At 46.0% G+C, this 24027-nt stretch overlaps 1 protein-coding gene across 1 annotated transcript in view; it reads left to right on the forward strand.

The window, feature by feature from the left end:
* Nucleotides 1–3440: 3440 nt before the first annotated feature.
* The window catches only part of MYL10 (myosin light chain 10), a 78124-nt gene continuing 57537 nt past the window's right edge, over nt 3441–24027 (forward strand). Inside the window, exon 1 of the mRNA XM_073670764.1 lies at nt 3441–3511. Coding sequence (XP_073526865.1) covers nt 3509–3511 — 3 coding nt within the window. The 5' untranslated portion in view covers nt 3441–3508. The remainder of the gene's footprint in view (nt 3512–24027) is intronic.

A 24027-nucleotide genomic window follows, 5' to 3' on the forward strand; every position in this document is an offset into this window, starting at 1 on the left:
GGCACCAAGCTCTGTTGAGGCTTGAAAATTTAAAGGGATCACTTTCACTCTACTGTGTCCTTGCAGCTAGCATAGTTGGCCGCTCCATGGCCCTGCACATATATGAAAGTGGGCCCTGTTGACGACCCACTTGAGGACGAGTCACCATTTCCTCTTCTGACTCACTCTCTAACCACAGGGCTCGGTGGTCATAATGCCATGTTTGGCTGCGGTTCAGAAGCCGCTCAGGGTTTCTCCGGCATAAGTGATGCCGACCTTGGGGGAATAAGGGCCTCCTGTTCAGTGACCGCTATCTGGGCTGCGGCCTTCGCCTGTGGCTGCCAGCTCTTAGTGCTGGCGCCCACCTTCAGGTCATCTTCAGAGGAGGGCCACCGCCACTACGATGTACCCCCTGGGTCTGTTCTCCTAAATAAAGGTGATACGATCACCCTCCCGCAGTGGCCACTGGAACTTGATTGAACCGACATTTACATACAACTTGTCATTGGGGATGGGTTGGTGTAGGTGAGTAGGCCACATATTGCAGCTCTGCCCAAATATCCTTTTCTCGCTGCTTCTTTCTTTCCACCACCCCCGCTATCCACGCCTTGTGTTCAGGGAAGGTAAAGGGGCCTTCTCCCTCTTTGTACCTGGGTGGGGAAAAGCTGGGAGACACTGCATGGAACTTGAGCCTGGGCAGAGGAGATTGGGGTTGAATGTCACCGCTGACACGTCCTCATGGTTTTGGTGATACGGTCGCGACAGGTCCTCGGCTGCGTGGTTTAGTCACCTCGGCCGCATTCTCTTCATGACCACGAGACACAGGATCCCTGGCCACATCTCCTTTACGCCCGCTCAGCTTCCACGCTTCTCGTCACTGCTGGAACGCGCTCCCCACCAGTATAGGCAAGTCGTATTCACTTCTTAGAGGCCTCCAGGCCTCTCTTCCTTCTCGGCCACCCATTGCCTCCACTCCATGGGGCTGATTCAGCTGCTGTGCTTTATGCTGGTTGGTATCATTTTTTGCAATGGCACAGCACTGCTCGACATGAGGGATCCCCCTTCCAGACTCTGCCCTTTCCATGGGTGGAGCCACTTCTGCTTGTTCCGCCAATTCAGTTTAGGGCTCCTTCCGTTCTTTGGGAATCTGCTGCAGGGGGCGAGGCTGCTTCTTCAGCCATGCCCACCGTGGGCAGGCACTGCTCACACCAGATGGATTTTCAAGTTGTTTTTCTTCCAGGACGCCCATGATGGGCAGAGATTTTGCCAGACTCCGCGTCATCATCCACAATTTTAGTATTTTCAACGGTCATCATCTTTGCCATTTTTTGGGTTCCTCCGCTTCTGAATGCAAAGACTCTAAATCCTGCCAACTACGCCAAGTTGTAAGGTGGTGGTCATGGGCAAGGGGCTGTTGTTCTCCCACACCTTCGTACCCCACAAGTAAATAATGTCCCGTCTGTCGTATCGTCTGTGTAACGTGGATAACACTCACTTTTGGTCCCGAGGATTCCACTTGCTCCACGATTCTGGATCTGGATGCAGCTACACAGTCAACAACACACTCTTTGTCGTTTTTAAACAGTTTATTTATTTATTTCAAAACACTTAAAAAATGCTTGGTAATATGTGCCCCATGGTCCCCAATAATAATCCGCATGTGCTGTGCACATGCTGCGGAAATTTCCGCTGCGGATTATCATTGCGGAAAAATACACAGCATGTCCATTAATTTTGTGGACACGCAGCGTAATCGCCGCCATTGACTTGCATTGGACCGCGTGACATCCGCATCACTGCATCTGTACATGCGGATATCACACAGTTCAATGTGCGGATGGTACCCAGGTCTGGAGGAGAGGAGACTCTCTTCCAGACCTGGGTACCATAGTAAAATAAAAAAAAGATTATACTCACCTTCTGATGTCCTCCCAGTGTTTTCTCCCCTCCGTCTGGTCTGCTGTATGGGTCGCGGTGTTGTGAAGGACCTGCCATGACGTCATTGAGTCATGTGACCTGTCACATGACTCAATGACGTCACCGCAGGTCCTTCACATCACCGCGAGCCGCCCAAGACACCGGACGCAGCGGAGAAAACACCGGGAGGACATCGGAAGGTGAGTATAATCTTTTTTTTTTATTTTTTACCATTCTTATTCTTTTTTTTTTAACTAACTTGGTCACACTACTATAAATCCATGCCGGTTGCATGGATTTATATAGTGTGACCAAGTTGTCAAGCACTTTTCCAAGTGATGCTAAAATCGCTTGGAAAGCGCTTAATAACCCGCATGCAGAAATGTATGCAAAAACGCTTGACAAACGCTTCTACCTGGTGGGAAAAATGCATGTAAAATCCGCATGCGTTTTTCCTGCCAGGGAGAAGCGGAAAAAATATGCAGCATTTCTGCATCGTGGGCACATAGCCTTATATTTGCTTGTCATATTGATTTATGCAGTTTGTTGAAACAACAGTGACCAATCAAAATGGTAAATTTAAGTAAAATTAAGTACAAGGTATCAATAAAATAAGCCTCCACACTCTCACCAGCAGAATACATCAGTCACTGTCTCCATGATTTACTTTATGTATATTTAACTCTGAAGTACTGTGGCATTTCAGAGAAAAATATAATTTAAAAGCCACCGGCAACAAAGCCGCATGGCTTCTCCCTGCCCGCTGCCAATGAGTTACAGTCACTCAAAGGGAGCAGGCAGGGATAAGTCACCGGGGATCGGCCTTTGTGACTAGTCTCTCGTGTGGCTCAGTCCACAGTCGGCTTTTGAAGCATGTTTTTCTCTTGAAAGGCCCCTGAAACCATGCGGCCAGTGTCTGATCCGGCTGCCCGCAGATGGGGCAACATGTGTCAGCTGTCACGTTTCCATTGACAAATGCTCCTTTTTAAATGCTTCTTAAATAATCTTAAGTAGAAGTGCTGCTGAGGGCGCTGAATTTTTCCTTCTCCAAGTGGGTGAAGTAGATTCGTACATATGCACAATATTGACAAGTCTGGGATCTCTAGTGGGACATGGGACTAGTAGTTTGCTAGGAGCCTGCAGTGCCGCTGTACCAGCTCTTGTTCATTATATAATTATATATGTTCTTTTCAGTTTTGTTGCCTGGAAAAGTTAGAAGAACCTTTTGAATATGGTTCCAGGCACCTGTTAAGTCTGTATCAGTGTTAGATCACATTGGCTGCTTTCTATTATCTTTGCACCATTTGTTTCTATGACATACCGTGAAGTCTTTTATTCACAGCTGCCATTCCGTAAAATGTTTACAGGTGCAGAAATATTCCAAGTGAAAAGGGCTTCCCATAATCAATTTGTATTTCTCTGAAAAACAATGGCCCCTGGGACAGATGCCTTGGATAATTCTGAGATCCAGTTACTGAACTTCTCCGACCTTACATCTATTGTCTAAACTTGGAACAAACGTATTTAATCCTGAGTGACACTATAAAAAGACAATCATGGATTCAGCTGGCTTGATAGTTGGCACTGAGGAGGGCAAGGGAGCAGCAGCAACATGGTAAGACATACTAGTAAAATTTATACATTAGTTTGCTTTCATATTGTCTATCACAATGTGTACATGTGGGGTTGAGTATGTTTGGTAATGTGTTAATAAATCTCTTTTTATAGCAAATATAAGCTCTGCTCATATCAGGTTTGTGGCCTAAGTCAAATGTGTGGCATGAAAAATTTCTTATAGTTCTGCATGTGAGATGCTTTTTCAAGGGATATCAACATGATCTGTCCAAATGTATAGGAAAAGGACACACTTTTATCTTACATCAGGTGGAAGTGTATACATAAAATCAGCATCAGTGACTGTATGTCAGGGGCAATTTTTGCCATATGTGCTGGATGTACAAAGGTTTACGTCAAAGTTTCCGATAACTTTCTAGTATTGTTGATGGCAAGAATAGTGCAGTATATTGTACAGGACAAAAATATTAAAAACCCAATGGAATAAGTTCCAAAAATAAGGGTAATTTAATCTTCTGTTCATAAACCAGAGGTCAGAGCCATCTAAGAATATGTCCCCTTAGTTTGGAACCAGTGCTTTACAGGAGCAATGATTTGTGAATCTTCCAATGAGAAAGAATACAACTGCTCTGACAGATATCAATAATTTATTTCCTAGCAATGCAACAATGTTATCTCAGAATTACCTGTTATAGATTGTTCATCATTTTAAAGGGGAAAGGAGGGGGGGGGACTGTTTTTTTATTATTAAATCCTCGTAAAGTTTTGAGGCAATAGAAGGTGGTCTTACCTATTCGAACCACAGAATTTCTATGAATTCCAATGGGGTTCTATACAGTTTATTTATTCTGAAAAACAAAGGTGGTCTGCTTTTGACCCACTCTTTGCTTTTAAGCAAATACATATTTGATAAAAGTTGTCCAAACCTGACAATTGTCTAAACCTTCCAAACGCTAGCCGACCACCTAGTACCTCCTGATTGTCCCCAGATTATGTTGGGGATGTAAGGATAAAGAGAAAGGAATTCAATCATTTGATCCTTTTTTTTCAGTCGGGGGATAAACTGTTGCCAGATGATTCTCTCATTTGGAATATGGAGAACTGTATGGGGGAGTTGGGAGACATGGCTGTCTGTTGAACAATAGTTCGGCCGTCAGCTTGGCCAGCTTTACTCATGGAAACTCACAATCTTTAAGGTAATTACCTAAGTTTGTTCTTTTGAATGAGCAGTTATCATCCCTTCAACAGAAGGGAATGAGTGTGTACAAAATGTTAATATTCTATTGTTATGGATTATGTGCCATAATGCTTATAATTTGAGTATAGTCACACCCAATGGTCCATGTAAGTTACTCATTCATATCAAAGTTCAGGGTCTGTAACACCGGACCTGATAATTGTGTGACAAAGAGGTTCAAGCTTGTAATAAATGTAATCCAATTTTACAATTTTACAATAACCATTAGGCGTAAAAGTGTATTTATTGTCATTTGAGAAAATCGGATCTATTATTCTACTCACACTCTGATCAAACTCTCTTCACAGGTTGATCAGAGTGTGATCATAGTACGATCCGATTCTCTCAGATGAGAAGTTGGAGAAAAACATTTCTCCCTCTTCTCCATTGTGTCTCAGATGTCATCCCAGTGTAGTCTAGTGTTTTCTATGCACTCATTGACTTGCATGACTGAGTACAATTTGAATATTGGATCAAACTCGGGCATGCAGTGAATTTTTCCTGGGACAGCCTCTGTCCGAGGAAAAATTCGGAGATGTGCTCTGCCCCAAAGAATAACATTGGTCCAAGTACGATCTGATGTTTTGTCGGATGGCACTCGGACCAAACATATACGCTCAGCTGCACCTGCCCTAACGCTGTATTCTAAAATGAGCTTCCATCAAACTATACAGAATCCTACAAATGCAATAAGCATAATGTAACTTTGAAACTTCCCCAGATATGTTACCTATAATTATGAGTAATGACTTAATCTTTCTCAGTGATGCTACTATGGGCTTAGTGGAATTATTTTTTTTATAGATAAGAAATCATCAAGCAATATAAGCTACACTCAATTCAGTTATGTATCAACAGGTTTTATTGAACCCTGAGGCTTAAAACTAATGTACAAGGAGCAAATGCTTGTGTAAATCCACACTATATAAACTTGTTGATACTTATTTTTTTTTTTACTTTTAATTAAAACTAATTACTCTCTGGTACAGCCAACATCTGTTATGCTTAACATACATGATAGACAGTCACATACCATCAAACATCACCTAGTTTTCTTGGTACAGAATATAGTTACTATTTCATATTATTCCTATTGTTTCAACTTAAAGAAGCACTCCCAGGATTTTTTCTATTTGTTAAACCTGTATATAAACGTGTTTTCTGTAGTGTAAGTGCAATAAAATACTTACTGATCTTTCCCCATTTCCAGTGCCACTTTGGTCCTCTGCTCACTTTAGTGACTTTCCTGAACACACTGGGGGTTATGTGTGAGCCGGAAGTCGCTTTAACAATGTAAGTCCATGAAGCCTTGTTCTGACGATTACTAGACCTACATTGTAAAAGCGATTTACCCTGTGTGATATGGTGATTACAGTTAAATGAGTGAAAAGAGGACTGGAGCAGTGCTGGAAACGGGAGAAGACGGAGATCGGTAAGTATTTTTTTGCTCTTTATATACACCAATGTACACTATTTATTCAGTGGATTAGCTATATGTTTGCTAGTCTCCTTACTAATGTGCAGGTACTGCTGAAATTGGAACTTTGAATAGTATTAGTATAATTGATCCATCAGTAGATTGCAGTTTGCTATTTAAAGCAGCCTGCAGTCTGAAGGAAATATTTAGTATCTGAACAATTCCATTTGTAATGCGAATATCCAGAGTAACAATACAAAGAAATGTAATCCAGATTTTCAAGAGAAGGCACTAGGGCTCCAGATGTAGAGTAGAACACATGGATCAGTTTATTCACCCATATTGTGACATTTTGTTTTCGACTTAAAAATTAAGGGTTATAAATTAATACACATTTTCTGAGCTTAAGTCCATCTAGTTCAACTTATTTTCCTGCAATATCGTATAAGGCAACACAATCATGACTTTAATTTTCTCTCATTATGAAAAATATTTAGATTTGAGAGTCCTCAGTGATTGATACCTTTTAATGGCTAACTGAAAAGATGGTAACAAACAAGTTGCGAGCTTTTGAGTCTACGCAGGTGTCTTCATCAGGATCGTATAATGCAAAATCTGAAGAGTCACATATTTATACACAATAAGACACAGAAATAATGCAATAGATGAGACAGGTGACGGAAAGGTGAGTTATTATGGGAGAGATACACAGTTCTGGCTATAAATATTTTAGCAGTTAATAGATAAGGAGTGTGAAGGTTTTATTGTCCTGTGACTAGGTCCAGTGTTATGATGACCTCACAAGTCTGATGGGCACATTCCTTAGTTGATCTAGAAAGACATAAATCCATGCGACACATTCATGCCTGCTCTGAAAGTGTCAAAGGTCACCATCATTTTATATTCCGAGATTCGTCTTTCTCTTTGAGATTTGAAGTTACCTTTTAATGCCAGTAATTTCATGTCTTTTATGCTGTGATCAGTGGAACAAAATGCTTGGCTACAGGTAGATCTATTCTTTTTTCTTTTATTGTGTGGCGATGATGATTCATCCTTGTCCTAAGTTTTTGCCCTGTCTCCCCTACATAAAGACCCCCAGCTGGACATTTGGTACATAGAATTAAGTACACTACATTAGATGTGATACCGCTGAAAGTACCTGGGATCTTATAGTCCTGATGTGAATTGGGAATCTTTATCTTGTATGTGGTCGTTATAAACGGACAGGTTTTACATTTTTTCTGGTTGCAAGGAAAGGTACCTGTAGCTGGTGGAGATGACAGGGAGCTACAGGTACCTTTATGTAGGGGAGACAGGGCAAAAACTTAGGACAATGATGTATCATCATCGCCACACACAATAAAAGAAAAAAGAATAGATCTAGCTGTAGCCAAGCATTTTTGTTCCCCTGATCACAGCATAAAAGACATGAAATTACTGGTATTAAAAGGTAACTTCAAATCTCAAAGAAAAAGAAGAATCTCGGAATATAAACTGATGGTGACCTTTGACACTTTCAGAGCAGGAATGAGTGTGTCGCATGGATTTATGTCTTTCTACATCAACTAAGGAATGTGCCCATCAGACTTGTTAGGTCATCATAACACTGGACCTAGTCACACACAGGACAATAAAACCTTCACACTCCTTATCTATTAACTGCTAAAATATTTATAGCCAGAACTGTGTATCTCTCCCATAATAACTCTCCTTTCCGTCACCTGTCTCATCTATTGCATTATTTCTGTGTCTTATTGTGTATAAATATGTGACTCTTTAGATTTTGCATTATACTAGCCTGATGAAGAGACCTGCGTAGACTCGTAAGCTAGCAACTTGTTACCATCTTTTCAGTTAGCCATTAAAAGGTATCAACCACTGAGGACTCTCAAATCTAAATATTTTTCTATCTACTGGGTAACACGGTACAAAAATATATATTTTCCCTCTCTCATTATGACAAATTTCTTTCAATCTATTAGTTCACAAAAGTCTATCAATCTTTTCTCTATCCATCTATCTGGTATCCAACTTCTAAAATCTATCTGTTGTTTTCTAAGGTACATCTATTGCGAGCAAAGAGTAAAACTTTTACTTTTTTGGATGAAAGCATTGACCTAGGCTGGCCTCTGTGATTGAAGTTAAATCTGATTTTGTTCCACAGGTCAGAATTAATTGGGCGATTTTGAGATTCTTTTTTATGCATTTATTTTTTCTCCTTCTCTGATGGATGGAAATGGATAAAATGCTCAAAAATGAAATACGTATATTTGTCTTAGCATTAGAAGGATGTGGAAAAAGCTGATAATTGTTTTTATAATCCTCTAGAAATGTTCAAGTAGTAATTATGTCAAATGAACTCTGCTGGGAATTTGTTCTTTCTGATGTCTGAAGGGATTCTTCAATATTACAGCAATGTTGAAGGTATCGTAATATTTCAAATGGTTGGTAAATCTACTTTCAAAGGATTAGTCCATACAAAAGCGGCAGAGTGAAAATAATTACACGTTTTAGCTTGAGCTGTTGGATACTGACAAACAGTAATGACGTGTGCAATGAGACCACACAAATTTACAGAGCGGAGGCTGTGTTGTTTTAAGTAGAACACTGGAATGTAACTGAGGGTGACATAAAAGTATTCTCTATTTTTATACTCCGTAAGCCCGGGGAGGGTTTATTAAGCTTGGCGACACTTTGGACTGAGCTGTGTATGCAGGAGGATTTTGGGGGCAGTGATTCATATGTCTGAAAATAGATGCTCTCCTGATAAACTGTCTGGAATTTACCACCTGAGCTGAGAAATCAACATGTCCCTGTAAAAATAATAGACATCACAGAAAAAGAAAGTTCATGTCAGAATTTTCTAGGAAGAGTCCTTGAAGTTTGAGACAGTCTGGAGCTTAGTTTTAGGATGTTAGACATTTGTGAGCTGTGGGAGTTTTTTTAATATCCTTTTTTGGCATACTGTATGAGAGTTCTCATTTTAAAGATGCTATTGAGGTTCTCCATCTAAATTAATTTTTGGGAAAAATATAAGTAATAACATAGGAAAAGATGGGCTTGACTGCTGCCATGCTGCATATATCTTAAGGTCAGGTTCACACATTTTTGCCACACACCAGGGCTTCTGTCTGAAGCCTTTAAAAACATGATTTAGCAGTATCCACCGACGGGGCTATTGGATTTCATAAAGCAGATGGAGTCTGGCCTTATACAGTAATAATGTCCCCCAAATGACACCCTACAGTAATTAAGGGATTCTTCAATATTACAGCAATGTTGAAGGCATTGTAATATTTCAAATGGCTGGAAATTCTACTTTTAAAGGACTAGTCTTTCCTATCCAGGTAAAAATGAACATTTAACTTTTTTCACAAAAATGTTACTTTAGATCCCAATTTTTTTTATTTTTGCAAGGGTAACAGGAAAAAATGGACCCCAAAATTTGTTGTGCAATTTCTCCTGAGCACGCCAATACCCAATATGTGGGGGCAAACCACTGTTTGGGCGCATGACAGGGTTCGAATAATTGAATAATTAGCGGACGCCATATTGCGTTTGGAGAGCCCCTGATGTGCCTAAACAGTGGAAACCCCAAACAAGTGACCCCATTTTGGAAACTAGACCCCTCAGGGAACTTATCTAAGGTGTGTGGTGAGCACCTTGAACCCCCAGGTGCTTCACAGAAGTTTATAACATTGAGCCGTAAAAATAAAATTTTCACATTTTTACCACAAAAATGTTTTTCAGCCCCCAATTTTGCATTTTTATAAGGGTAACAGGAGAAATTGCGCCATACAATTTGTTGTGCAATTTCTTCTGAGTAAGCCGATACCCCATATGTGGGAGAAAACCACTGTTTGGGCGCACGGCAGGGTTCGGAAGGGAAGGAGCGCCATTTGACTTTTTGAATGTAAAATTTGCTTGAATAATTAGTGGATACCATGTTGCGTTTGGAGAGCCCTTGATGTGCCTAAACAGTGGAAACCCCTCACAAGTGACCCCATTTTGGAAACTAGACCCCTCAAGTATTTTATGAAGAGTTATAGTGAACATTTTGAACCCAGAGGTACGACACAGAAATTGATAACATTAGGTCATCATATTGAATAAGTTGTCATTAGTCTTGAGCGCAAGTGCTCGCTACTTGAGTTTGCATCAGGTACTCAGGTATGCACCAAGTATTGCGGGTGCTTGAGTGACATGCTCGAGTCCCCGCCCCGCATGTTTCATGGTTGTTAGACACCCAAAAAGAAACATGTGGGGATCACTCGTGCATGGCAGGCAATTCCCGCCAGGTTTTTTTGGCCACGAAGCATATGGGGCGGAGGCTCGAGTTTGTCACTCGAGCACCCGCGATACTCTGTGCATACCCGAGCACCCAATGCAAACACAAGTAGCGAGAACTTGCGCTTAACACTAGTCGCCATATCACCACTTTTTTTTCTTTACTTTTGAAAAAATCCCAACCCAACACAACCATAACCCTAGCACAACCCTAACCCTAGCAAAACCCTAACCCTAGCACAACCCAAACCCTAGCACAACCCTAACTCTAGCACAACACTAACCCTAGAGTTTATTTTTGACGCCTTTCCTCATGCCATATAACTGATTAGACGACTTTATTCTTCGGGTCGGTGTGATTAGAGCGATACCAGATTTATAGCAGGTTTTTATTATTGACAGCTGTCACACACTAAAAGACTTTTTTTTTGCAAAGACCAGTTTTTGCATCACCATATTTTGAGAGCTATAATTTTTCCAAATTTCTGCCAACAGAGTCATGTGACGGCGTGTTTTTTGCGGGACAAGTTGGCGTTTTTAATGGTACCATTTTCAGGCACATGACATTTTTGAACGCTTTCTATTCCAATTTTTTGGGAGGCAGAATAAACAAAAACCAACAATTCAGGAATAGTTTTTTTTTTTTTTATGCCGTTCTGCGTGTGGTAAAATTGATAAGGTAGCTTTATTCTTCGGGTCAGTATGTTTACAGCGGTACCACATTTATATAGTTTTTTATGTTTTGGCGCTTTTACACAATAAAAACTATTCAATACAAAAAAAATATTTTTTGCATCGCTTTATTCTGAGAGCTATAACTTTTTTATTTTTTGGCCATTGGAGCTGTATGGCAGCTTGTTTTTTTGCGGGACAAGATGACGTTTTCAGCAGTACCATTTTTATTTACATTCATCTTTTTTATCGCGTTTTATTCCATTTTTTGTTTGGCGGCATGATGATAAAGCATCGTTTTTTGCCTCGTTTTTTATTTTTACTTTTTACCCTGTTCACTAAAGGGGTTAACTAGCGGGACAGTTTTATAGGTCAGGTCATTCCGGACGTGGCAATACAAATATGTGTACTTTTATTGTTTTTTCTTTTGTTTTGTTTTTTCATAGTACTATTTATTGATGGGCACAATATATTTTTATTTTTTGGGGATTATTTTTTTCATTTTTTTTTTTTTATATTTTTACAATTTTATTTTTCACTTTCTGATTCTTTTTTAACTTTTACACATTATCCCACTATGGGGCTTTCCCTTTTTACATTCTGATCTCCTGTATAGCACAGGAATGCAGCAGCATCCCTGTGCTATACAGGCCAGGCTGCCACAGCTGCAGAGGGAGAAGATACTGTGATCGTGCACTGCGCATGATCAAAGTATCTTCCTTCATCACGACATCCGGGTCACATGACAACCAGGGGACCCGGCCACAGACACCGCAGGACGCCGGAGAGGAGTACCGGCGCTTACTTCCTCTTGCCACCGGAATGCTGCAATCGACTTTGATCGCAGCATTTCGGGGGTTAATGTGCCGGGAGTAGTGATGAGCGAGCACTAAAATGCTCGAGTACATAGTTGCTCGGGTCGAGCAAATTGGAATACTCGGGTGCTCGACCCGAGCAATGAGCCCAATGTAAGCCTATGGGAAACTCGAGCATTTTTCAGGCGGCTCCCCCCGGCGGTCTGCAGAGGGCCTAAAAATTGCCCAAATCGATGGGAACTGTGCTCAAATGACATGGGAACAGCATGAGGAAGACCCCTGGAAGCATCTCTGACTCCCAGATCACTGCTGTCAGCAACGTGGTCAGAGTATTACGCCACTTTTACGGACTCACAATAAAACATACAAAAATGAAACCAAAATGGATTTTCCTGGGAAATATGTTAAGGAGCATCCTTTCCAGTGTAATGACTTGTATATAAGGCAAAATAAATAACCAAAAACAAAAATACTCCTCCAGAACTTGGGCTATGTTCACACGTAGCGTTTTTGATGCGTTTTTGCAGTTTTGAATCGCTTTCAACCAAGACAAATGTATTCACCAGGAAATGTCATTTTAACATTTTACAACCTTATCTGGCCATGTGGTGTGTGACACATCATCAGACACATGCATACAGTGCTGAAAAGTCATGGGAACAGCATGGGGAAGACCTCTGGAAGCATCTCTGACTCCCAGGTCACTGCCTAAAAGTGTGCCCATCATAAGTGATCCTTGGCGCATGCGAAGATGCCTCCCGCCATGCACCTGTCGTTGCAGACTTGCAACAATCACCGTCCACGTCCTTGTCCCACTGCAGCTTCAGTTGTCCATACCCCATTCCTTGGAATGCAAGCACAAGTAAGCAGGCAGCCACCCACCCACCCACAGGCTGCAATACTATACTGCCAAATTTTCGACAGCTGCTTGCACTTGAAATGTGGCCTTTTAGGCTCGTGGAGGTGGAAGCTTTTCACAACCTCATGCCGGCGGGGGACGAGTGTCCATACTCGGTCCCCAGCCGCCACTATATTTCCCGGTATCGCCTCCGCCTTCCACAAGCACGGGTCCCACAACATTACCCGTGCCTTCCCCAGTGCACTTACTGGGAAGGACCGCCTAACCACAAACATGTGGATAGGTGAATGTAGCCAGGGACGGTACGGAGCCAGTCCACAACTGTTTTTCCTAAGAGTTGTATTTAGCTCGGTGAAAGTACTGGCATAGAGGGAAACCGTATGTACCCTGTGTGTCATTTCTCCCAGGAAGTCCTCTAAAGCTGCTTGCACTTGAAATGTGGCCTGAACATTACTGCTGGTACTTTTCTGTGGGAATTTGCTTGCCTCCTACCAGCCTGGAATATTTCCAGCAAACTATGGTACGACGCCATGGTATTAGCACTGCCCCCAGTACCAGTAACGAAGCCATCCCCAATTTCCTTCTCGGGAATTTTATTTGGTAGACTGAGTGGCTGCCCAAATACATTTTCTCACAAAGGAGCTGAAGATAGAGTGGCAGTAGGTACAAGTTTCTCCAGCCTGTTAGATATTAGAGGGTGAACGGCAGCACATTGGATCAGTGGTTAGCACTGATGCCTGGCAGCGCTGGGATCCTGGGTGCAAATCCCAGCAAGGACAACATCTGCAAGGACTTTGTATGTTCTCCCCGTGTTTGCGTGTGTTTCCTCCTCAGTAAAAAAGCAGCCATAGAGTGTCCGGGAACCTTCCCACACACTTTTCTTAGCCAGGACTGCTTCTCAGCAGGGTTGGACGGTCCCACCAGAGAATCCACTGGTGTGCCTTGACTTCTACCTCAGGAGAGTTCATGATAGCACTAACTTTGCAGCTGCTATGGGGCTCTTGAGTGGGTGAGAAAGGTGAGCCCTCAGAATCAAATCCTCTGGTGGGCACAATGTTTTTCAATCTGAAACAGCTTCTCAGTGGGAGTTGTATTTCACCACAGCCATATTCTTTAGCTCGGTGAAAGGACTGGCATAGAGGGAAACCGTATCTACTCCGGCTGTCATTTCTCCGTCACCTGGTTCCGCTCATTGTCACACACGACCATGCCTAGCTGTATGTTCAACGGTGAGAGGCACAGATCAGGCTGCTGTGTCACAGCTTTCAACAACTCTGCAGCGCTGGGCGGTTTGTCAATTAAGCATGTTATCTTCAGCACAGCCTGTTGCCGCTTGGCCAAGGCAGTGTTGCAGTGCTGTCAGCTTGTGACTGATGTGATCATTTCGGAGATGGAGGAGGAGGTGCATGAGCTGAACAATGTGATTACATTGAGGTTAAATTGGTGACGCTTATTTTTATACTAAAGAAAGATCCTATTCTTTGGTTTTTTTACGTTATATTTTAAGACAAATGCATTCACCGGGAAATGTCATTTTAACATTTTACAACCTTATCTGGCAATGTCGTGTGTGACACATCATCAGACACATCCTTTTTTATTTATGATGGAGGGACTCTGAAAGTCATAAAGCCTATTTTTACAGGGACATCAGACGGCCCTTACTATTCTTAAAAGGCCAGCAGTCGGCCCTCGCTATTGTTAGAGAGCCATCAGCCGGCTATGCTTTGTTGTTGCCATTATTAACAAGTGGGTCTCCTATACTGTTATTGCGTATCCAGTGACTGCAAGGGTTGCCAAAAATTTGGACGCAACCCAATACCCCTTTAAAGAGACATAGAGGAAGGTCTCAGTAAAAAAAATGTTCCCATTATAAAGGAGCGGGTCTCCAATAGTGGTAATGCCCATGCTGTGACTGCAAGGGCTGCCAAAATTTGGGAAAAACCCCACTAAGAATTTAAAGACACACGGAGCAGGGCCACAGTAACAAGGTACGACATGTTCCCATTAGAAAAGAGAGGGTCTGCTATACAGTTATAGGGTATGCGGTGACTCCAACGGCTGACCAATTTTAGGAAAAACCCCACTAAGAATTTAAAGACACACGGAGCAGGGCCACATTAACAAGGTACGACATGTTCCCATTAGAAAGGAGGGGGTCTGCTATACAGTTATAGGGTATGCAGTGAGTCTAACGGCTGACCAATTTTAGGAAAAACCCCACTAAAAATTTAAAGACACACGGAGCAGGGCCCCAGTAACAAGGTACGACATGTTCCCATTAGAAAGGAGAGGGTCTGCTGTACAGTTATAGGGTATGCAGTGAGTCCAACGGCTGACCAATTTTAGGAAAAACCCCACTAAGAATTTAAAGACAGATGGAGCAGGGCCACAGTAACAAGTACGACATGTTCCCATTAGAAAGGAGAGGGTCTGCTATACAGTTATAGGGTATGCAGTGAGTCCAACGGTTGACCAATTTTAGGAAAAACCCCACTAAGAATTTAAAGACACACAGAGCAGGGCCCCAGTAACGACAAATTCCCATTAGAAAGGAGAGAGTCTCCCATAGTGTTGGCCTATGCAGTGAAAGCAAGGGCTGCCAAAAATTTGGAGGCACTTCAATGCCCCTTGGAAGAGACGTGGAGGAGGGCCTCATAAAAAAATGTTCCCATTAGAAATGAGCGGGCCTCCTATACTTGTAATGCCCATGCACTAAGTGTATGGGCTGACAAACATTTACCACTGGGGGGTATACATGAACATACTGTATAAAAAAAAAATTTTCACGGGCGTCATAAACACCCTTTAAAAAATTTATGTGGGTGCTACATCACGGCCCACGGTCACCCTGGTGATATGGTGGTGGAGGATGAGGAGAAGGAGGAAGACAAGAGAAAATAGACAAAATCAGGAAGCATATGCCCATCTGTGGGTGTGAGAAGGTTCATGGGAATACACCTCCAAAGAAAAGACACTGGATTTGAGTTTATGTGACGCTGCTATCATTCGGTGGTGTTGAGAAGTCTGGCCCAATCCAGCCCTTGTTCATTTTTATAAGAATCAGCCTGTCAGCATTTTCAGTTGACAGGCGGATGCGCTTATCAGTTATAATTCCACCAGCGGCACTAAAAACCTGCTCTGATAAAACGCTGGCGGCAGGGCAGGCCAGGACCTCCAAGGCATAGAGAGCCAGTTCATTCCACGTATCCAGCTTGGATACCCAATAATTATAAGGCACAGAGGAATCACGAAGGACGTTGGTACGGTCGGCAATGTACTCCCTCAGCATCTTCCCAAACTTTGCACTCCTTGTGAGAGTACCCCGCGCCTCAGGGCCTGTGCGATTGGAGGGTCTGAGAAAACTCTCCCAGAACTTTGACAATGTTCCCCTGCCTCTGCTGGATTGAAGTTGTGTCTCTCTCGCCTGTACTCCTTGGTTGTCCAACGAAGTGTGCCCTCAGCTGCCAGCGTTTTCAGAATGGAATTTTTTTTAATAGTTCCGCAACAAGGGCCTTCTGGTACTGACCCATTTTTGTAGACCTGTCTGCCTCAGGAATAAGAGATATAAAGTTCTCCTAGTATTGTGGGTCTAGAAGTGTCACCAACCAGTAATGACTGTCACCCAAAATTTTGAGAACGCGAGGGTCATGGGAAAGGCAGCGTAACATAAACTCAGCCATGTGTGCCAGACTACTAACAGGCAAGACTTCCGTGTCCTCACCAAGAGGATGACTGACCATGCTCTCCTCCTCCTCCTCTTATCGGTCCACTGGCCATCCACGCTTAACAGACAGTATGACAGTTGTGCGTGTAGTACCGTCTATAGTGCATGAAACTAGCTCCTGTCCTTCCTCCTCCTCCTCCTCTTCCTCATTGTCACCCAATCTGATGGGATGAGATGAGGCTTGGCTGTGTGTAATCACCCTGTGTGGTTCCTTGCTCCGTCTCATCGTGCTCCGCCTGCAATGCATGCTCTTTGATTGTGAGCAGAGAGCATTTCAGAAGACAGAGAAGCGGGATCGTGACGCTAATTATGGCGTCATCGCCGCTCACCATCTTGGTGGAGTCCTCAAAGTTTTGGAGGATGGTACATATGTCTGACATCCATGTCCACTCCTGAGGTCTTATGTGTGGAGTCTGAACTGAATACCGACGGCCTTGTTGATGCTGGTACTCAACAACTGACCTCTTCTGCTCACAAATCCTTCCCAACATCTGCAGTGTAGAGTTCCAACGCGTAGGGACATCACACACCAGTCTGTGAGCCGGAAGCTGCAAACGCTGCTGAAACACTGCAAGGGCGGCGGAAGCTGTAGCGGACTTTCTAAAATGGGCCCACAGGCGGCGTACTTTAACAAGAAGATCCGGCAGCTCTGGGTAGGATTTGAGAAACCGCTGAACCACGAGGTTAAGCACATGGGCCAGGCATGGTACGTGTGTGAGCTCGCCTCTCCTCAGAGCCGCCACCAGGTTCCGTCCATTGTCACACTACCATGCCTGGCTGTAGGTTCAGCGGTGTGAGACACATATCTGCCTGCTCTTTCAGAGCTGTCCACAACTCTTCAGGATTGTGCGTTTTTTCACCTTAGCATATTAGCTTCAACACAGCCTGTTGCCGCTTGGCCGAGGCAGTGCTGCAGTGCTTCCAGCTTGTGACTGATGTGGTTATTTTGGAGATAGAGGCTGAAGAGGAGGAGGAGGCTGAGGAGGATGAGGTGCAGGAGCTGTAGAACGTGGGGGCAACCCTGATTGACCTAGGGCCCTCAATCCTTGGAGTCGGGAGGACTTGTTCCATCCCAAGGTCCGACTGGGTCCCGGCTTCCACCCAGTGTGCCGTCAGCGAGATGTACCGTCCCTGCCCACAAGCACTTGTCCACGTGTCTGTGGTTAGGTGGACTTTACCGGTAACAGCGTTGTTGAGAGCACGGCTAATATTTTGGGACACGCGCTTGTTTAATGCGGGGACGGCACACCTGGAGAAATAGTGGCGGCTGGGGACCGAGTACCGAGGGATGGCCGCCGCCATCAGGTTGCGGAACTCTTCCATCTCCACGAGCCTAAAAGGCAACATTTCGAGCGCAAGCAGTCGTGAAATGTGAGAATTTAGTAGTGTGACCTGTGGGCCGTTGGCTGCATATTTGCGCTTGCGTTCCAAGGACTGGGGTATGGACAACTGAACGCTGCGCTGGGACAAGGACATGGACGTGCTTCCTGATGCTGCTACTTGAGAGAGTGCAACGACAGGTGCAGGGCAGGAGGAGTCTTCGCATGCACCATGGACAGGGGATTGGCTTGCATGTACAACAGCGGAAGAAGCAATGGTGCCACCCGCAGACACTGTATCTGGACACTGGGGTTCGGCCCACAAAGTCGGGTGCTTTTCTGCCATGTGCCGGAGCATGCTGGTGGTGGTCAGGCTGGTTGTTTTGCCACCCCTGCTGATGCTGGCCTGGCAGGTGGTGCAAATGGCCTTTTTGGGGTTATCGGCAGAGTCTTTAAAAAACAACCAGACTCGGGAAGACCTAACAGTTGTACTGGCAACTTCCTTTGTGTTGGTGTTACTGGGAACGGCTGTCTGCGGCCACCACACTGCTTCTTCCTGCCTGCTGGGGTGCTCTGCCTCCCTCCCCCTGTGTGCTGCTCTCCTCGCTCTGAATGTCCTCCTGCCAGGTTGGGTCAGTTACTATATCATCCACCACCTCGTCTTCCACTTCCGCACCCTGGTCCTCCTCCTGACTTTCTGCCAATTGTGTCTCATCATCATCCACCTCTTTTGACACTTTCCCACCGTCGCCTTCGTGTGACCGTGGCTGCTCAAATATTTGGGCATCGCTACACGCGATCTCCTCTTGCCCCGCTTCAAGTGGACCGGGCGAGAGGCCCGAATCTATAAATGGAAAAGTGAACAGCTCTTCAGAGTGTCCAAGTGTGGGATCAGTTGTCCCTGGGTACTCGGCATGGTGGAAGGAAGGAGGATCAAGGTGAGGAATATGTGGTCCCGACTCACGGCTACTGAGACTTGACCGTGTGGAAGACAGGGTGGTGGTAGTGGTGGCTAAGTCACTGGAAGCATTATCCACTATCCAACCAACAACCTTTTGACACTGCTCTGGGTTCAATAGTGGTGTGCTGCGGTCCCCTAGAAATTGGGACAGGAAGGTCAGGCGAGAAGATGTGGGTGTTTGTTGTGGCACAATTTTGGCTTGCCCATGGCCTTGTCCTCGGCCTCTGCATGCACCATTACCATCATGTCCAGTTCCCCGTCCCTTGCCACGTGCCTTGCCCATTTTAAATGGAGGACAGTATCTTCCACGCTCACTACAAATGACTGAGTTTGGAGCGAACTTATATGTGATCCGTGTGATAGAGAAAACAGAGTTTTAAATACCTGGCCTGTAGGTAAGTAGTTTGAACAGCAAACTGGTCTGAATTGCTTCAATGACACACTAAAGGAAATTTTTAATGGAGGCCAGAAATGGCAGTATTTTCTGATAACATATATGTGATCCATTTGACGGAGAAAACAGTGTTTTAAATACCTGGCCTGTAGGTAACTAGTTTGAACAGCAAACTGCGGTGAATTGCTTCAATGACACACTAAAGGAAATTTTTAATGGATGCCAGAAATGGCAGTATTTTCTGACAACGTATATGTGATCCGTGTGACGGAGAAAACACAGTTTTAAATAGCTGGATTTCTAGCGCTCTAATATGGAAAGGACCTGGCTGTATTCTGTAGTGCCAAAATGCAAATGGCACAAAAAAAATGGTGTTCTCTGGATTGCTTTTTGTAACATACCTGGCGGCGTCCTTGCATAGTGGTCCATCTCCCACTGTGCAAGAGCGCGCACTTGATCTCCTGTCCAGAATGTCTCTCTGGCTTCCCTCCATGCTGTCTGTTTGTGTCTGTTTCTGCTGCTTAAGGGCGGCGCCCGATCACTTCCTGCTTTTTGTACCTGCTGTGGGTCACACCCCTTGTGCGTCCTCAGCCTATTGCTGTCTGTCACCTGGTATATAGCTCAGCTGCTCCAATCTATCCCTGCCTGAGCATAGTGTTTCATTCAGTGTGTGCTTGCACTCTGAAGGTGCCAGGTCCCGTTCTGTGTTCTCTTGTCTGCCTATCCTGGAGGCTGTATTTCCAGGCCTGTCTGAACACGCTCCTCACCTGTTCCTCCTGCCTTCTAGGGGCCGATTACCTAGACCCGCTCCTGTATCTTGTCTGACCTGTCTGAACACGCTCCTAGCCTGTTCCTCCTGCCTTCTAGGGGCCGATTACCTAGACCCGCTCCTGTATCTTGTCTGTCCTGTCTGAACACGCTCCTTGCCTGTTCGTCCTGCCTCTCTGGGGGCCGTATTCCCAGACCCGCTCCTGTATTCCGCTGCAGTGTCGGTCTCCTCCGTACACTCAGTTCCAGTATGAACTCTCTCCTATCCTTTACCTGTTTTGCCTCTATGTCTGTTCCCTTCCTTTTTCTGCAGAGTCTGAACTCGTACCTAACTCCTACTTGTTGTCTCTGTACTCCCGTTTGTGAGTTTGTGGTCCACTCGCTACTTCACTGCAAGTACCCTGTGGGTATCTGGCTCTGCCTTTCCCTTCCTGTCTGTTCCGTGTGAACAGAGCCCTGTCCCCCTTGCTCAGCCTAGCCTGCTCTGACTCCTTTGCTCACCACTCCGGCGGTTCTAGCCTGCTCTGACTCCTTTGCTCACCGCTCCGGCGGTTCTAGCCTGCTCTGACTCCTTTACTCACCACTCCGGCGGTTCTAGCCTGCTCTGACTCCTTTGCTCACCGCTCCGGCGGTTCTAGCCTGCTCTGACTCCTTTGCTCACCGCTTCGGCGGTTCTAGCCTGCTCTGACTCCTTTGCTCACCGCTTCGGCGGTTCTAGCCTGCTCTGACTCCTTTGCTCACCGCTCCGGCGGTTCTAGCCAGCTCTGACTCCTTTGCTCACCGCTCCGGCGGTTCTAGCCTGCTCTGACTCCTCTGCTCACCGCTCCGGCGGTTCTAGCCTGCTCTGACTCCTCTGCTCACCGCTCCGGCGGTTCTAGCCTGCTCTGACTCCTTTGCTCACCGCTCCGGCGGTTCTAGCCTGCTCTGACTCCTTTGCTCACCGCTCCGGCGGTTCTAGCCTGCTCTGACTCCTTTGCTCACCGCTCCGGCGGTTCTAGCCTGCTCTGACTCCTTTGCTCACCGCTCCGGCGGTTCTAGCCTGCTCTGACTCCTTTGCTTACCGCTCCGGCGGTTCTAGCCTGCTCTGACTCCTTTGCTCGCTCCTCCGGCAGCCTTGCTCCGCTCTGACCCTTTTGCTCACTGCTCCGGCAGTCTCGCTCCGCTCTTATCCTTTTGCTCACTGCTCCGGCAGTCTTGCTCCTCTCTTGCTCACCGCTCCAGGAGGTCTCGTCCTGCTTTACTCTTGCTCACTGCTCCGGCAGTCTCGCTCAGCTCTGACCCTTTGCTCACCGCTCCTGGCGGCCTTGTCCTGCTCTACTCTTGCTCACCGCTCCAGGCGGTCTTGTCCTGCCCTGTTCTCGCTCACCTCTCTGGGCGGCCTCACTCTGCTGTGTTTGTCCGCCACATCTGTGGTTCTGTTCCTGAGTCCCAGTGTGTACTGGGTCCTATCCCGCCAGTGTCCCTACCTGCTAGTGCCTCCCTGTCTGCACTCTAGCTGTGCTTGCCTGTACCCCCCTGCCTGCATACCCGCCTGCCTGCATACCAGTCGTGCCTGCCTATACCCACCAGTCAGTGCGCCAGCCTAACCAGTCTGTTCCTGTGTTCCCCTGTGTGGGTCAACAGCCGTGTCCGGGGTCTGTCCTGGAGTAGCACCTGGTCCCTCTGCTCGGTTCCTCCTTGGTGCACTGGCGTCGTATGCCGTCGTGCGACCCTTGTCGGATCGGGTGAATACCTAGTTACGCCTCTCCAGGCAATCACTCTCCGGCACGGTCCAGTGGAATCACACGCACACGCCGCTCAGCCCGGGCGTGTGCATTACAGCATGCTCAGGCCATGGTTCCCGTTGAGCCCCACGGCCTTCGCTCTCTGAGAAGTTTTCCAGTGAATACATGCATTAAAATAAATAAAAAAATTTTTTTTTCTTAGCTGAGTTCCAGGCGAATTACGAACCCGTCCAGATGGATCTATCTGCTCTCGTTCCTGCGGATCCGCTACGTTATTAAGGGGATCCAAGACAAAGTCGTGCATTTGTGGAGCAATGCATGCTACACTTCAAGTTCTACCCTCTATGTTTTCCCACCGATCGGGTTAAGGTGGCATTCATTATGTCTTACCTGGCGGGTGATGCCTTGGAATGGATCAACCCCCTATATGAAACACAGGATCCGATCCTCCTGGACCTAATGGCCTTCCTGGTGGCCTTTCTAATGGTCTTCGATGATCCTAACCTGGAGGCTCCTGCTGAAGCTTCACTTCCCAATATCCCGGAGCAGCCCCAACGGGTAATGTGCGTGGGTAGTGCACCAGTTCTCCTGCCCAAAGAGACTTCTGCCCATCCAGACTCCACACAGGAGAACTTCCTGCACCCGGCATCAGATGCTTCACCCACTTTAACCGGTGTGCATGTCCAAGGATGCTCCAAAGCTGTGGTTACCTCAGAGTCTGTGCACCTCTACTACCTGGCGGAGGACCCCCTGTTGCCTCCTGAATCCTCCGGGATACCACTCGATGACAAATGGAGAGAGACTTCTCTACACCCGGTACTCGATACTTTGTCCGCTTCGTCCTGTGAGCCTGACAATGGGTACCCCAAAGTGATAGTTACCCCCGAGTCTCTACACCCCTCCGACCAGGCGGAGGACCTCCAGTTGTCTCCTGAACCCTTCGGGGTGCTACCTGGTAGCGAAAGGACAGAGACTCTCCTATACTCTGTACCTGATACCTCGCTCGCTTCGTCCAGTGAGTCGAACCTAGTGTACTCCGAAGCAGAGGTTACTCCCGAGTCTCTACACCCCTCCGACCAGGCGGAGGACCTCCAGTTGTCTCCAGAACCCTTCGGGGTGCTACCTGGTAGCGAAAGGACAGAGACTCTCCTATACTCTGTACCTGATACCTCGCTTGCTTCGTCCACTGAGTCCAACCTTGTGTACTCTGAAGCAGAGGTTACCCTTGAGTCTCTACACCCCTCTGACCAGGCGGAGGACCGCCAGTTGTCTCCAGAACCCTTCGGGGTGCCACCTGGTGGTGAATGGACAGAGACTTTCCTATACTCGGTACCCGATACCTCGCCTGCTTCGTCCAGTGATTCCGACCTAGTGTACTCTGAAGCAGATGTTTTCTCTGAGCCTCTGCACTCTTCTGACCCGGCGGAGGACCTCCAGTTGTTTCCTGAATCCTCCGGGGTACCACCAGATAACAAAGAGACAGTGACTTTTCCTCATTATGTACCTGATAACCCGTCTATTTCTTCCTGTAAGCTTGACAAGATGTACCTCGAAGCAGAGATTACCCCCAAGTCTCTGTCCCCCTCCAACCCAGTGGAGGACTTCCAGTTGTCTCCTGTACCCTCTGGGGTGCCACCTGAAAATATGTGGAGAGAGACTTCCTTGTGTTCTGTTCCTGGTACTCCACCCGTTTCGTCTGTTGCTAAGGGTGGCTGGATGGGAGGTAGCATCCTAGCTACCCAGAGGAGACCAGTTTTTCCGGTGGACAGTGGAAGTGATCTCTTCGAAGTGAAGAATTGGCCCTCGAATTCCCTGCGGAAGATTCTGGCAGGCCTGAAGAAGAGGGGGCGTAAGGGGGGGGGTACTGTAACATACCTGGCGGCGTCCTTGCATAGTGGTCCATCTCCCACTGTGCAAGAGCGCGCACTTGATCTCCTGTCCAGAATGTCTCTCTGGCTTCCCTCCATGCTGTCTGTTTGTGTCTGTTTCTGCTGCTTAAGGGCGGCGCCCGATCACTTCCTGCTTTTTGTACCTGCTGTGGGTCACACCCCTTGTGCGTCCTCAGCCTATTGCTGTCTGTCACCTGGTATATAGCTCAGCTGCTCCAATCTATCCCTGCCTGAGCATAGTGTTTCATTCAGTGTGTGCTTGCACTCTGAAGGTGCCAGGTCCCGTTCTGTGTTCTCTTGTCTGCCTATCCTGGAGGCTGTATTTCCAGGCCTGTCTGAACACGCTCCTCACCTGTTCCTCCTGCCTTCTAGGGGCCGATTAACTAGACCCGCTCCTGTATCTTGTCTGACCTGTCTGAACACGCTCCTAGCCTGTTCCTCCCGCCTTCTAGGGGCTGATTACCTAGACCCGCTCCTGTATCTTGTC

The sequence above is a fragment of the Phyllobates terribilis genome, unplaced genomic scaffold (genome assembly GCF_046119375.1).
Source record: "Phyllobates terribilis strain yellow unplaced genomic scaffold, ASM4611937v1 Scaffold_2__4_contigs__length_985480577, whole genome shotgun sequence".
Taxonomy (NCBI): domain Eukaryota; kingdom Metazoa; phylum Chordata; class Amphibia; order Anura; family Dendrobatidae; genus Phyllobates; species Phyllobates terribilis.